This window comes from Anastrepha ludens, chromosome 3 (genome assembly GCF_028408465.1).
Source record: "Anastrepha ludens isolate Willacy chromosome 3, idAnaLude1.1, whole genome shotgun sequence".
Taxonomy (NCBI): Eukaryota; Metazoa; Arthropoda; class Insecta; order Diptera; family Tephritidae; genus Anastrepha; species Anastrepha ludens.
Window position 1 is genome coordinate 5,134,999 of NC_071499.1, and position 16,472 is coordinate 5,151,470.

At 39.3% G+C, this 16,472-nt stretch overlaps 1 protein-coding gene across 1 annotated transcript in view; it reads left to right on the forward strand.

Moving 5' to 3' along the window:
- LOC128856419 (neuronal acetylcholine receptor subunit alpha-7) overlaps positions 1-16,472 on the forward strand; it is a 356,900-nt gene that overhangs the window by 334,500 nt on the left and 5,928 nt on the right. Inside the window, exons 10-12 of the mRNA XM_054091719.1 lie at positions 9,847-9,956; positions 11,526-11,680; positions 15,468-15,584. Coding sequence (XP_053947694.1) covers positions 9,847-9,956; positions 11,526-11,680; positions 15,468-15,584 — 382 coding nt within the window. The remainder of the gene's footprint in view (positions 1-9,846; positions 9,957-11,525; positions 11,681-15,467; positions 15,585-16,472) is intronic.

The following is a 16,472-nucleotide window of genomic DNA, read 5'->3' on the forward strand; positions in this document are numbered from 1 at the left end:
ACTCATTCGCCTCCCTTTGAGCAGCTTACGATGTGCAAAGAGCTTCGATTCAGTGCTTTTGTTGTACATTTTGGAAATTGCACTCTTCTAAGAATCAGATCTTCATTTCAAAATACTGCTTTGTAAAAATTTAGTTAAAATATAATATTTTTGTTTTTTGGATGGGCTTTGTGCCCTACTGGTTTTGTACATACATACATAAACTTACCTATATATCTGCGTTGTTTTTTCTTCGATTTTTATTTCATTCGGTTGACATCACTTGTCACGTGCATTGCTGCGCTGTAACATACACAATTCATTTAAATCACTGGATGCGTCAAATTTATATAATTCTATGTCATTCATTGCATTCGTTAATCGAAATATCATAGTTTCATATTCGAATTTCGTTTGAATTTAATAGTTTAAAATAGCAGCAATAAATAAGTTTACTAAACATTTTCCCAATCAACTGTAAATAGCTAGCATTAAAAAGAAAGCAAAATCTTTTATATTTATACACTGAGGAAATTGGATAAAGAGAAATGCGATATAAGAAACAAAATTCCAAAAAATTGTTTGCCTTCTTGGCTTAAATGAAAATGTCTAACTTGTACCTTTACTGAAAAATTTGCTAACTTTGTGATACAAAAATTACATCAAAAGTTAAAAAAAGGAGTTATGAAAAAAATACAATACTAAATTCAAATAATTTTGAAATCTTCTGCAAAATTTGTTTAGTAAATTTTTATTTATAATTAGTAACATTAATTGCCTAACAAAATCGGTTCTTCGTGAATTCCGTGCGAATAAATCATTCCCATAAATTATGATACGCCAGAGGGATTCCCTATGCCTTGCAAAGTGTAGGAAGATCAATGCGACCCTATGCCAGCAATTTGTTGGTGTTCCTTTAAGGTGTGGAGTAAACTGGATCGGCTCCAACGACCTTACTAGATTTATCTACAAAATGCTTAGCGACAGAATGGTCGTAGCAGAATGTGGCGGCGTCTCTCCACTGACAGGTGAGTAAGGACACTCCGCAAGGCGCTGTTCTTTCACCATTTCTCTGGGTTATCGTTATCAAAGACTTGCTAGAGGAGCAGGTGTGGAGAGCTTGCAGAGTGATTGCCTACGCGGACGACGTGGCACTGATTATTAGAGGAAAGTTTGTTGATACCCTGTACGCTTTACTGCAGGTATATCTGAACGTATTTATTAGATAGGCAGTGGATTGCCGCTTGTTAGTGAATTCTCTTAAGACAGAGCTCGTCCTATTCAACTCCCCTCAATAGACCGCTCCGTTAGTGCTTTCTGGTAAGGTAAAGTACCTAGGCCTAATTTTTGCCAGTAAGCTTACGTGGAAGCCTAACATTGAGGAGATGATAAGGCATGCAACAATAGCTCTCTATGGATGCGATAGCACTATTGGCAAATGATGAGACCTCTCACCTAGAGTTGTATTTTCGCTCTTCGCTCTATAATACCATTATAAAGCCAATTTTGTTGTATGGAATTTTGGTGTCTGGTGGAACTCACTAAATAGGATGAGATCGGTGAAGAAGCTGGAGAGAGTTTAAAGACCTGCACTCATTGGAATCAGTGTAATGCTTTGAACTACTCCTCCTCTAGCGCTTAGTGTAATGTTAAATGTGTTACCTATAGACATCGTGGGCAAAACTGTTGCTGCACTTGCGGACACTCGAGTATCCTTAGAAACTTTGGGTTTATCCCCCTGACAACGGGCCAGTGTATACACTCGCTTAGTCCAAGCAGAACTTTCTCTACCACCATTCCCTCAGACTTGAGACAGGATTGAAGGATTGGGGAAGGAGAATTCTGCGAAAATCTCTCCATCACACTCAAATTCAGGTTAACGGATCACTGCAGTGTGTTCCAAGCATATAGGGCCCCAATCAAAGAAGTAGTTGATTGGCTACACACTTGCGTAATAACTGATAAGAAAGTAAATATTAAATCCGATAGCCAAACGGCAGTTAGAGACCTCGGCTCAAATACGGTACATTCGAAACTTTTCAGGGAATGCCTGGTTTCACTTTCGATTACATCCGAATTCTTTGACATGAGGCTCATCTGGGTGTCTGGGCACAGCGACATTGCGGGAAACTGCGTAGTGGCCGAGCTGGCCCGACAAAAGAGACCCGTGAGGTAGTTTTACCGCGAAAGGAGAGGATTAGAACCCCTTGACGCCTACACAAAGTTGTAAGATCATCAAATCCTTCTGACCGCATATGGATCGGAGGCGTTCGAGAGATCTTATAAAGATAACAAAATCTCAGCTCTCAAACATCCTGAGTGTCCTCACAGGGTGACTATCCGCGAGGTAAACATGCCGTGAGACTTTGAATTACTTTGAGTCCTTTTTGCTTTAGCTTTGTGGAGGATGGGGGGGAATCATCTCTGAACTTTCTCATTAGCTGCCCCGATCTTACGGGACTAAGCATATTGGTTCTCACTTCTTTCCTACGCTGGATATCAAAAATCGGATAAACTCCATCAGCAACATAAAGCGGCTAACATAACCGAAAATCATTCACCGTTCGTAATCCACAAATACTAATATTTACAATCGCATCATCAGACGCCTTATGGTCCACTAGAAGTTAGAGGAAAACACATATTTTCATTTTGCTACTATACTGCAGAAGCGGTGGTATGGTACTCTCCCCCATTTTCGTATAGAATCTTCGCATTTCTTGCTGTTCTGCAATTATACAAGACTTAGAAACACCCTTAATGAAAAATCCGATTTTTCCATTTCATTTTGTTTTTGTATTGTTCTTTTTATATGGAATTTATGATAAACTGCACATGTCTATAATTTGTAGCCGTCATTCGAGCACTTTGCATTGAACCAAAAAAGCCAAAGGGCTTAACCACGCATTTCTCTTTGGATAATTTCCCTGAAATAATTTTTTACTTTTCTGTTAATCTAAACTTCAAAGTAAGTATGAATAGTGTTCCGAATTGCGTAGAATAACTGTTTGAATAATATGAAAAATTCAGTCTGTTTACTGAAGAGCTACAGAGATAAAATCTCCAACTGGCAACGAAGCGGATGGTTTGAGGTTGTTCTTGACTTCGCGCAAATTCGAGCCGCTGGAAATATTTTATGGGCGCCTTATAGCATATGGAAGAATACAACATCGCTTATGATCGTTGCGAAATGGTTTCGGGAATTCCAAACAATGAATTTTTCTACAAAGAACGAGTCATGTTAAGGTCAGCAAAAGTGTATGAAGTGGTTCTATTATCACAAGGAATTCCTATCCGGAAAATATAGGAATCATCCACGAGACCCATAAAGATTACATTAGATCATTTTTGATTTATGGTTTGCACTTAGCCCTCATGGCTGAGAATCCTTCTCCATATCCCAATCCTGTGTAGATAACTGCGCAATCTGCAGTGGCCTGAGATAAGAATTGACATGCGCACTATCAGTTTCTCCTTAGAGAGAGTTATGAGTTTTGTAAACCTCTTTTGGTTATACCCACTCAGTAAGGATTTCCCCTGGCGTAGCCCCATAGTTTGGTGGGGCCATAGGGCTGGGGTTCTTTTACTAAATAAGCTACAGCCCCTCTTGCCAATGCGTCCGCTAATTTGTTCCCAGTTACACCCCTGCGTTCTGAGACCCAAATTAGCCGGAAGCCATTGTGCGTTCCTAACAAATTCCGTTTCTCGTTACACTCAAGGAACAGTGAGGACTTAATCCCACAGGTTGACAGTGCCTTGGAGGCATGAAGAAACCAGCGCTTTGAGTTCCCAATGATGAAGGTTCGATTTTCAAGTACGTCTAAGAAGCCAATCAGCAGTCAATGATACCGAGCCACTATCTTTTGCAAGACGTTTGCACGCTCCAGCTAACTCAGCTAAGAAAACGAACATCTTTAATGTGCTCTCTGGATTTAAAAAAGGAAGGAGGAGGTGTTGTCCGATGAGTGCATTGCGGTTGTATTAACCGCTTTATACTGCTGATGAAGTTCATCAAGGCTTTAATATCAAGGCCTGCTATATCAGCAGGCGTAGCAAAGCAATGAAAGCAAAGATGCCTAAATCCTCGTCCCGCGAGAGCAGGGAAGCTAAAGAGAGATTCCAACAGGCATTTCCTGACTAGTTCGTATGCACCATCATTGAGCTGAAGGGAGTTAATACGCTGGTGAGCAGTCAATCAGCTGCTTCTTTGAATGCTCCAGAGGGCAGCCATAAAACGTCAACTAACCTACCCTTCGTTTTCAATACTTTTCAAATGACTTTCTGGGTATGCCAACATACATTTACATATTCGCATATTTTCTCAGTTATCTGTAACATTTTTGGAACACTCTTCAATTGCTTAGTAGTTCTTTTGTTTCCATTTTTATTTTTCAGCAAAAATAAATTAGCCATTAAATAGTCGTAAATTATCTGTTAAACGTTAGTTAGTAAGCAAGCCATTGCATAATCACCCACAAATGACAAACCGTAGTACATACAAACATATGTAGCGATTATCCATAGCTTAGTCAATCAGCAATTAAGCGAAATAAACCAAACTTTAAATCAACGCCACTTCATAGTTAAATTAGATATTAAAAAACAGTTTAAAAACACCTTAGTTAAGAAGCCAAAACCACACAATTACTACCGCATTCTTAACCCAAAACTATTTACGCGCACAAAGTGCCTCCTCGTAATTCTTACCACCCACATGCCACACCATATGCTAAGACTTTCCATTTCAACTAATTTACAAAAAAAAGAAAAAAACTTTACAAACAAAATCACTGAAACAACAAAATCTTCAAGTCATTTTCACAAATCCTTTTATTCCTGCTTGGAGCAACAATATTTAGACTAACAACTAACCAAACAAATATTCTCTTGAAAACTCCACGACCTAATTTTACAAGTACTTTAGTGTTCTTCCCACTTACCACAACTCAATCCACATTGCCCCACCCACTGACAAACTAGTTGAATATGTACCCATTAAGTAATGAAAAAGAAAAAAATACAAAAACAAAAAAGGAAAACAGCATTCAAATTCACAGCTACATAAAAAAACAAAATCGTATACATTGTACGGCATGATGATTGCGGATAATTGGTTGTGCACAGATTAATTCAACATATCACGGACGAACGGTGATAAAAAGGGTTGAAATATGTACACAACAACGCCAGGTTCAAGTCAACGATAGCGTCAGATTGTTCGCCAATCACAAGCAAATGTCAGCTAAGATCGATCATCTTACCACTGCCAAAATAAGCAACACTGAGCCGCCGGCAGTCGGTTGAATCAAACTCGAATAGTTCAACAATTTCACGCATACCGCTTGAATTGAGCCTCAAGTTGTTGTTCATGGTGTTGGGATCGCTAGCCACACACTCACATACTTGTCTCGCTTAGATTAGGACATTGATAACTGTTGTGTAGGGTATTTGCTAGCAACGCAAACGGAACTGATACTAAGGAGTTAGCAAATATTTTTTTGGAGTCGACAAATAACTTTATTGTGCTGTAAGATAGAATATTATTAAATGATTTATGTGATATGATGTATTGTATACTTTTTAATTGCTTTACTACTTAAAAGTTCTTTTACATTTACTCGTATGCTATGAATACTCGTACAACAATACAGTTTGTGTGTATAATATAAATCAGTTTTTTTTCTAAAGTTTGTTCACGAAGTGTTTTTCTCTTATATACTTTCATCACAATTTGAACTTTTGTTTCGTATTAAATTATGAATATTTTCTAATGAAACTGCATAAAAAGCTCAGCTAAACTACATAAATGAAGAAAATAATAATAAATTTAGAGAAAAAAATACTAAACGCTTTAGTGGTTTATTGATTGTGTTAAGAGAGGAGAATATAAAATTAGTAACCAATTTTTAAAGGGCCTCATTTAAGGCAAGAACTCTGCGTCACGCGCTTCCTTTCCATGTAAACAAGTTCAATAGAAATTATGCTAGTAATGCTCCTACTGAAGGTGCACTTCGTGATTCGAATGAGACCTCCACTTCAGACTTGCTAGATTTCTCTTTTGTTGTTGTTGTAGCAGTTCATTAAGCGATGCCAGTGCGGGGTAGTCATCGACGGTCATCGTCTAACTGACGGTGGTGTTAATCGGGATTAACGATTTAATTCGGAACTATCTCAAGAATTAAGTGTGAATGATGCGGACTGACAAGTAGTCTTAATTCTCATAGTTTAAGCGGATTAGGAGAATTTTCGATAGCAGCATTGCCGAAAAATTACAATTAATATGTATCATTTATGAGATGGCAACTATAAGTCAATAAGGGCCTTCGGGTTAGTGACGGTGCATTCGAAGCTGGTCAGGGAATGCCAGGTCTCACCTTCGACTGCGTCCGAATACTTTAACATAAGCCTCGTCTGGGTTCCTGGTCACAGCGACATTGCGGGAAACTGTGAGGCAGATGAACAAGAGACATGTGATGTGATTTCCCCGCGAAGGGAGAGAAGTGGGATCCCCCTGACTATATGCGGTCTGCTCCTGGAAAGATGAGCTTCGCCCCTACTCAATTAATGCTGGGCAAGTACAGACCGTCGCGAAATTCTTCTGGCCACGTGTGGATCGGGGTCGTTCAGACGAGCTTCTGAGGTTGACAAAATCTCAGCGCTCGAACCAAGTGGGTTTTCTCACAAGACACTATACGCGAGGAATGCATACTGTGAGACTTAGATTTACCGCGAGTCCTTTTGGCGTCGGAGGGCGGTCAGATTGTTGTCTACTTGGTCTTTCCATTGTAGAATCCTTATTTCCGAGTTCCACCAGTGCATTTCGAAAAGAGCACCTTCTTTTCTGGAGTATTATTGTCCGCTCAACGTGACCAAGATAGCGTCACCGCTGAATTCAAATGCGCCGATGTCGACGTACAGCTCGTGGTTCCATGTCACTCGATATGCATTACTCACGCAAATTGGACCAATAGATCTTGCGAAGAATTTTTCTCGCGAAAGTCTCTAATAATCGTCCATAGGTGTTCGTCAATATCGAGGACTCAGCGCCATATAGTAAGACCGGAAGGGTGAATGATTGATAGAGCATCAAGAGAAGGCTCTGCTTCTCAATTGCCTACCCAGCCCAAAGTGGCACCTGTTGGCAAGAATTATTTTTCACGGGCTCTCTTGGCTGATATTGTTGTTGGTGTTAATTCTGGACCCTAGGTAAACAAAGTCATTGACTACGCCGAGCTCGTAATTGTTAATCGCAACCTGCTGTCCAATAACCGTAGACTTTTTGGTTGTTAACACAAGGTACTTTGTCTTGCCCTCGTTTACCGCAAGACCCACTCGACGTGATTCTTTTTCAAGATTGGAGAAAGTTGCACAGACTGCCCGCTGACTACTGCCAACAATGTCGATATCACCAGCGTAAGCGAGCAGCATGACACTTTTATAGAAAATAGTGCCGGAAATATCGATTTTGGCAGTGCGAATAATTTTCTACATCATCAAATTGAAAAAATTGCATAATAAGGGATCGACATGTCTGAAACCCTGTTTCGTTTCAAATTACTCTGAACGATCTTTCCCTATTCTCACTGCGATAGTTGGTGTTTGATAGGGGCATCCTGCAAAGCCGTATGAGCTTGAAATGCATTTAAAAAATAATGAAATTTTTAAAGAGAAGAGCAAGAAATACTGGATGCAACGCTAGTTTGCACTAACATAAGTTAGTAATTATTTCCTTACACCCTTCCATCTTTTAACACCCATACACCTGACAAAACTATCCAATAAGCAAATCAGCTGTTCACCAATCCGCGTAACAACCGTCTGTCACGCTACAATTTTAATCAGAATTAACTGTTCCATTAATACCGTCGTCTGACTAGGCTATAACGTCAAGCCCAGAGAACAAACTAGTTAAACGTGTTGGGCGCGGAGTGTTTGGTGAATGAATTTGAGTTGGCATGTGATTAGTATCGCGGTGAGTGACTTCACATGCCAGACATATATTGAATATGTCGGTGTCGATTCTGAATAAGTAGAAGTTTAACCTGCTGCAATAACCAGAACCTAATTGAACCAAAATTATGCGGATCTCACGAAGCAACTGAAACTCTTCGTCTGGTTAACGGCATTCGGCGCTCGAAAGTTTAGGAAAGTGGTAAGAAACTCCCAATGAATGTCATCTAATGCCTGTCTGTACTCTGTTCGATCCCGTGGTAGCAGTTCTGTTTGGTCTATATTTACAAACAGAGGACAAGCACGAATGCCTGAAGTAAGCCTCAAATGAGCACAAATTGATATCGAGCAACAATATTGCAACTTCCCAATGCCCCATTGGTCACAAAGTAGTATAGTAAAACAACTTGAAGAGGAACCGGGGCGCAGGTATCTAGTATGTCTAAAAAGCATAAACGTGGCTCCCGCTTGATGAAATGCTTTTAGCAGTCCCATGGTGAAGTCAGCCGAGAGGGAAAAATGTTTTAGTGTTAGTGTGAGTATGTTCCACTACCACTGGGTTGACAGTAAAAAAAGGACCTGTTTGGTCCTGAACCTCATCGGTGTAGTCGAAAAGATGCCTCCTGACTCATCTGGGAGGTGGCTTAAGCTCTAGCAAGTGCGTACTATGGTAACATCCTAGCAGAAATCGCATGCTGATAATCTTAATGTGCCACTTAATCGGAAAATGTTGCAGAGGGGACTGTATATCTTAGTTTAGCTTTAGTAGTCAGTTTGAAATCATGTTTTCTTGATTTTTTTAAATAAATAAACAAACAAAGAAAAAGCTTTTTTTTTATTTTTTGCACAAATTTCAAGATTACCCACCCCATGCTTTAACTATACGGCGGAGACTTTTTTTAGTCTGGAGGTGTAAATCAAAATGTCTGAAACATCATCAAAGTGCGGTTCACAGCAATGGTATGTGGAGCATGCCCCCAGTAACACTATAACATTCCTCCTCCTCGGCTGATTTCTACCCTGGAACCGCGTTAGCATTTCTTCAAGGTGGAGCCGCGTTTATGTCTATTCACACAAAAGGTTCCTGCGTCCAGGTTCCGCTCCTGTGGGCGTATGGAGATTTACGTCATCGATAGTATTCACTCCTCCCACTGTCTTCGAAAGCGGTTGTTGGGGGAATGAAACATCCTCTTCCAAAATCTTCTGACACAAACATAACTCCTTATTTGACTCCAGGTACCAAAACTCTTGGGTCGAGCAATCGCTCTTTTCCTTGCGGGTTCCACCCGAATGCTATTTTCGCAACATCGATGTAGTTTATGCCTTGGGCGCAGCCCTTGTGTTATACCATTAATGTTTTTTCTCTTAAATTAATTAAATAGCTTAAGGTAAAAATATTGCTTAATATTTCAAAAACAGATCGGAATAAAGAAATGGATTTAAAAACAAAAAAAAAAAAAACAAAAAAATGTTTCCCTTCGCACAATCAATAAATCCTAGTTGGCGTACACATAAAAACGTAAAATTGAAAAATAAAATATATAAAACAAAAAAAAACACGATTTTATTGCACAATTAAAAACTTTGTATATACACATTTTTTTTTACAATAATAAAATACCAAAGTACTGCATTTCACTTGGCCGGCCAAATATAGTGGAGCAAATATCTAAGCAAATATAGAATCGAATGATCGGGTGAATTGAAGTTAGTCAAAACTGCATTTTTGTATAATAACGAAATTAATTTGAGTTACCTGCATACCAAACTATTTACACATTTGCATATCAACATATACGCACAAATGTATACACGTGCATATGCAAATCTGTGGTGGTGTTCTCTACTTTTGAGTATGTGCCCATACAAGCATACAAACGAACGTACAATATTTGTGTAATTTTTGTGTCCTTCTAGGAACTTATTTCAATTGCATTATGTTTATGGTGGCCTCATCAGTTGTGTCAACCATACTTATCCTCAATTATCATCATAGAAATCCAGATACGCATGAAATGAGTGAATGGGTAATATTATATGCAATCAATTCAAACAGAAAACAATTTTTATTTAAATTTCTTACTTTTTTATTAACATTTATATATTTACTACAATAGTGCTAAATACCACACGATACTACGTAGTAAATTGTATATTATGCACTCACATATACATACGCATACATGAATACACACATGGACAAACATGCAGACATACAGATCTACATATATTAAATGTGCTTTAACTCGACTGCTCAAAATAAACTCAGTTTGTGTATCCACATTTGAGCGTTTGAATGAGAATTTGAACTTTTTCACTCGCTTTACAATTCAAACACCAAAACAAGCAATTGCCATTTCGAGAGCTCAAACAATATGTAAAATATTTACTTAAACATTTTGAATACTTGCCTGAATGCTTAATGCCTACCTTTCTTAGTGGCAGTGCGCAGCTGGAGTTACGTATACGCAGTGCCGTCGCTTGACGGCACATATGTATTTGTATGTGAGCTAGGAAAATTCTTTGTGCATTTGAAATAGTGCGAATTTGCATTTAGTTAACCAACGTGTATATTTTAATATAAATTTAATTTAATAAAGCAGAATATCAATAATTTTTTAAATTTACTTTCGAAAATTGCATGCGCCAAAAAACAATTAAAAACTTATTACAATTACACAAGCTTGCCTGTGATACACACACCCACACGCACACATATTACATATGTACCTACATGCCACCGGATGTAATTAATAATGCGGAATCGCAAATCGAAATTTTGCCTGCAATCATAAATAAAGCTTTCCATTCAATTTCTACGCTTTGACAAATTTACTTGCAAGGAAGTTCTCAATGCATTCACAACAGCTTTTGCTCATTTTTATTTGTTTCTTAATTTTTACTGTTAATACTTAAATCTCTACATACATATGTGTAAATATAATTTTGAAACCACGTAACTGTTATTAATTATTTCAATGCATTTTCGGCGCTTTCTCGGCAACACCGCTGCTTCCGGGGCAATGCCGCTGTATCTGTTGCTGTTCGAACGGCTGCTTCGCTTGGTGTCGACTGCTCACTATCGCTATCCCGCTCTTTGGTTATCGTGCTCGATCTCGCTACTCGGTCCATCCGTGCAATTGCCCTTGTCTATCTCTCTCTGTATTAACCAAATGTTTGTCTGCTCGAATGTGCACTTGATCGGCGTTCGTCTATTTCTATATTGAAAATATTCGCACAAAAACAACAACACAACTCCAAACACCGACGCTTCTGCTGACCAAAAACAAAAAATAAAAATATGTATAACAACAACTACATGCACCGGTGGCGACACTAAAAAATATTGTAATAACAACAACAAAAACACTCATAATATTTGCTGCCGCTAATTGAAATAACTAAAACACTTATGCGTTGCCATAACATCAACAACAACAAATCAAATCAAAACGAAACGCATTTAAAACTAAAAAAATGAAACTAAAACCGAAACTGTACTAAACCGTCAATACCCACACACCACTCTCTCCCTCTTTCTTTCGCTGTCGCGTTCTCTCACACTCGCTGTCTACCGCCCATTTGCACACCCCCAGATAAGAGTAATATTCCTTTATTGGTTACCTTGCATATTGCGGATGCAAAGGCCGGGACAAGTCGGATACGAATGCCCACCGCCGCCATCGTCATCGAGCTCGTCTAATGCCGGCGATAAGAAGCATCAACTGCAGAATGTCGAACTGAAAGAAAGGTAAATTTTATACGAAAATGATCAGTACTAGATAAGCGATTTTTGTTTTACAAATATATTAGCGCAAGAACTCAGAACCTTTTGTATTATTTTCAAATTATTTTCATGATGAAGCGGGCATAGTTAAGATAATTCGATTTAGGTAAACTATGCAGCATTTTTTCGATAACTTTTGCCCATTGCGAGGGCAGATTCATTTGGAATTCGTAAATTAATCGTAGAGTAATCGTTGCTATTCGTAAAAACCTTGGCAAGTACTCGTACATTTTCATAAGCCACTTTTGAGCGCAATTTAATATCATTAAGAAAATTTCGCAGCTACTTGAAGATGAAAATGCTTAAGTACTCGGTGCTTATGGGAACCTCCAATAAAATGTGTGCGGGCTGGTGCTGCCTTTATGGAACACAACACCTTCCTTAACCGGGCAAGAAAATTTTGCAGATGCTTAAAAAGGTGGTAATAGTTTGGTTTTAGACTACCTGACCTAATCTTGAAAGTCCAATGACGCCTCTTGGACGGTTCCCCTCCCCGTTGCCATTCAGCAATTGTTTTGGTTTTTTCTTCTTGTTTCGCTGCATTCGATGACCTATGCGCGCTGTCACTATGCAACCGTGCCATTTAATCTCTTTTTTACTTTTCTCGTAATTACACATATCGCGTTGTTCGATACAGTTCGGTGTGCACTAGCAAGTCTCAAGGCACCGATTCTGTATCTTAATTAAACATCTTTGAGATAGGTTTTCTCCTTATGAACCCAAATCGGCGCTGCGTGCAGGTTCACAGAGGTTGTCACTGTTGATAATAAAGGGTTTCCCAATAACAGGTGTTGTTTTGAATGTGATTGCGCTATCGAGAGATGATTAACGATTTTTTATGACCGGAATTGGATGGTATTGATCTGGATAAAGTTTATTTTCAACAAGACGGCGCTATGTGTCACACAAGCAACGAAACGATTGATCTTTTACGTGGTGGTTATTTTGCCTGGTGTTATTTTCCACTATTAACAGCATAAATTCCTCTTTATAATGAAGTAAGCATCCGATCATTTATATTAAAAAATAGCATTTTTCTTTGAGTATCAAAATAACACCTCTTATTGGAGAGCCGCCGGGGGCATTAGCCTCCACAGCGCACCATTTATACGTGTAGCCTTGTCACTTACTGACTTTAGATGCTGCTTGAATGACATGCTCGAATTAATGAACACTCCCAAGTATTTTGTATACGGCTGAAACGGGTTGAGTTAATTCCTCACACATCCGTCATGTGTTCAGAAGGGCCAATTTGGTTTTATATTCCGCCAACTCGAGCTTTGCTTTTCTCAGCCATAGTTGCACTCTTGAGATAGCATCGTTACAAAATGCGTGCAGGGTATCATCTTTGCCACTGTCATCAGCGCTGTATCATCTGCGTATCCCATAAGCGTTGCTACTTCTGGGACTTGAGTTCCCAATTTAACTTGAGTTAAGTATGTCATCATACATCACGCTCCGTAGTATCAGGCCCAGCACCGACCAGTTGCGTTGCATGACTCTACGCCAATATCGGTATCGTAAAACAGTATCCTGCTGTTGAAATAACTTGCAATGATTCGCTTTAGGTACCTATATTGGTATATAGAAACTTCTAAGAGCATCCATAATCTGGATCCAGTTTGCCGTATTGAATGAGTTTTTAACATCCAGTGGTATAACTGCACAATACTTGTTAGAGCCGAACCTCCAGCTTGTGGCTTTACGCGCAATACTCTTGACTGCTTACATAGCATCCACAGTAGATCGTGCTTTTCTGAAGCCGTACTAATTTTCAGAAAGTCCAGCGGGTGCTTCTAAATACTCCTGTAATCGTTTGCTAATATTTCGCTCTAAGATTGTTCCAAGCGTATCTAGTTTGCATAGAGGGCGGTATGAAGACGGTTAGTCAGGTTGCTTTCCCGGTTTGAGCAGATGCCCCAGTCTCTGATGTTTCCAGGGCGTTGAGAAAACGCTTTCCTTCAAGAAAGCGTTGTACAACCTAGTGAACACTTCACGTGTTGCCTTTACGGATAGTTCCATCGCCATATTTGGTATAAGCAATGGGATGAACAGCCGAAAGCACTTCCTTTGTGGTTACAACTGGGATGTTACGCCCACTAACTGGTAGATCTTGCAAAAGTGTGACTTCTTGGTGTTGCGGAAAAAGTGTGGCTACCACGGATCGCAGAAATGTGAGGCACGTTGGTTGCGGTACTCTCGGACTTTTAATGACAGTTTTGTAACGTATTCCCCCGGGATCAACATTCACACTCTTGCGAAGCTCCTAGAAACATTGGTTTTTGCTGTCCCGTATTGCTTTCTTCAGCGCTGCTTTTAGGATGTTGTATTCCGTACGCAACCTATCTGATCTCTCATTAGCTTTCTTCGAGCATGGTTTCAGTCACTTCTAACAGCCGCGATTTTCTCGTTCAACCAGTGGACTGGCTTCTTGTCCGTTCTTCTACGCTGCCTAGGCATGCTTACATCACATATTTTCTTTACCATTCTTACGGCATTCGCTTCCATGAGCTCATCGCTATCGTCCATTCGTTTTGAATCATGATGATGATAGCTTTATGGTCACTGTGCACCTAAATATGTAGAGCTTATGTTCCATTCTGCGTTGCGAGCAATGTTGCTCTGTGCGAAGGTCAGCTCCATAATGTTGCTGCCTCTTTCTGTGTGAAAGGTGCAATTAGCAGGAATGTTCAGCAACACAAGTTTGGCAATGACATGTTTTAAAGTAATATTTTCCACGTCTGTTGGTGTGCTTGCCTCCCAAAACAGTAGGTGTTTACTTCAATCTCCTATTGCAAGCATTCGTTCAAATTGTCTATATTCATACTTGGTGGGACGTAGCAGCTAAAAATATGAACGCCTCTCATCTTGGCCCACCTGAATCCGGGTCTGACACTCGCCATTTTACCCTGCAGAGCTGTACTACCCATTTCCCATATCGCCGACTTGTTCAGACCATCCGGTATACAGGAGTGGCTGCTGAAATTTTGAAATAGCTCAGATATCAGCGCAATATCCATATTGTGCTCATGCATGGTTTGACACAGGACACGTCTACTCTAATCATACCAGCATTTAATTCCTTGTGACCATACAAATGTCTAAATCTTCACCTCAAGTGCTTTCTTTTTACAAATTGCTCTATCAAATGACTTCTTCATCAGATATAGTAAAACGATATTCAACAATGGCCATTTTCTCTGGTATGTTTCGAGGCATAAAATACCTATTCACATTTGGGGGTTCGATGGCTTAGACCAATCAAAAATGGCCTACTTCTTCATGTGAATTTCATCACGGAAAAGATTTTATGTAATTTCATTACCAAGAAATATAAATATAAGTCATTTAGTAGGCTGTAAATAAGTTGCGGCATATCAGTTGGGCCACCTTGTATATAGGGAAAATCCAAAAACAAGAACTCAAACCTATTTTAGGCAATTTTTGCGTACAACAACTGTAGCTCATTTTTGATTTTAGCTAAATTTTAATAAACTACAGTACAGTACGTACAATAACTGATATTAAATCCCATACTCTTGTCAGGTGAAAGAGGAATTAATATCTAACAAAGTAATTACTATCGAAGAACCGAAAGTGTATAAATTTTTATGGCAATCATTTTCATCGTTACAGTGAACTTTTTTCTCTCTTGCCTTAAGCTACATTATTTTATACACGCACTCTTGTATTTTATTATGCGTACCACTGTAATTAATAAAAATATATTAAAACATTTCCTCGCAAGCAGATCATCAAAGTCATTACTCGCCAATGTGCTGGATATTGATGATGACTTTCGCTGCAATCATCGCTGTGCCAGTGCCACATTGCCACACCAGCCAACCTATTATCGTGCCATGTACAGGTAAGTGAGGATGCATGCCATACATCTCATATATACATAGTAAAAAAATACATACAACATACAGCCATAGGCATATAAATAGCTCACCCGGTCGTTAAGAACACAAATATTAGTTTGGGGAAAAATAAATCCATTATTTTCTCGGTAGATGGCTGCAATTACCGATATCTCGTAAAGTAGGTAGGCGGCAATAAAAGCACTTGAATCTAAAACACACTCGTCAAAATGTGTCTTTTCAACTTCTAAATGACGTATCTAAGTGCTACAAAGTGCACCTTATTTGGGTGCGAGGCCACAGGCATATAGCAGGGAACTGCAAGACAGATGACTTTGCTCGAACCGGATAAGACGCTGATACCCATGCCTCTAGCCACTTGTAAATTATCATACTTATAGTTAGGGAAACCATCAAAAAGGTAAATACAAGTTGTCAAATCTTATAACATGCGAACTAAGCAGATAGACATGGCCGAAATGGAACAGAGGTGATCGAAAATCTTGTCACGATTTAACAGAGAAGCTATGAGAGCACTTATAGAGGTATTAACTGGTCATTGTTTAATAGGCAGCCACTCTAGAAGGTTAGGACTCCCGTACTTCGATTTCTGTAGAAGCTGTCCTCATACAGAGAAAGAGGAAACAGTCAGACACCTTTTATGTGAGTGTGAAAGCTTAGCTATGAGGAGGCTGCGCACTCTTGATACGGCATTTTTAACCGATGTAATGGACATAGCGTATCTAAAATTAACAAAGCTCTACACGTTTATTAAAGCTGGCGGATGGTTTGAAAAGGAACACGTAGAGTAAGGATAAGCTCCAGTGGTATCACAATGGACCTGCGAAAGGTCTAAGTGTGTCGTTACGACAACCACCCAACCTACCACGTAA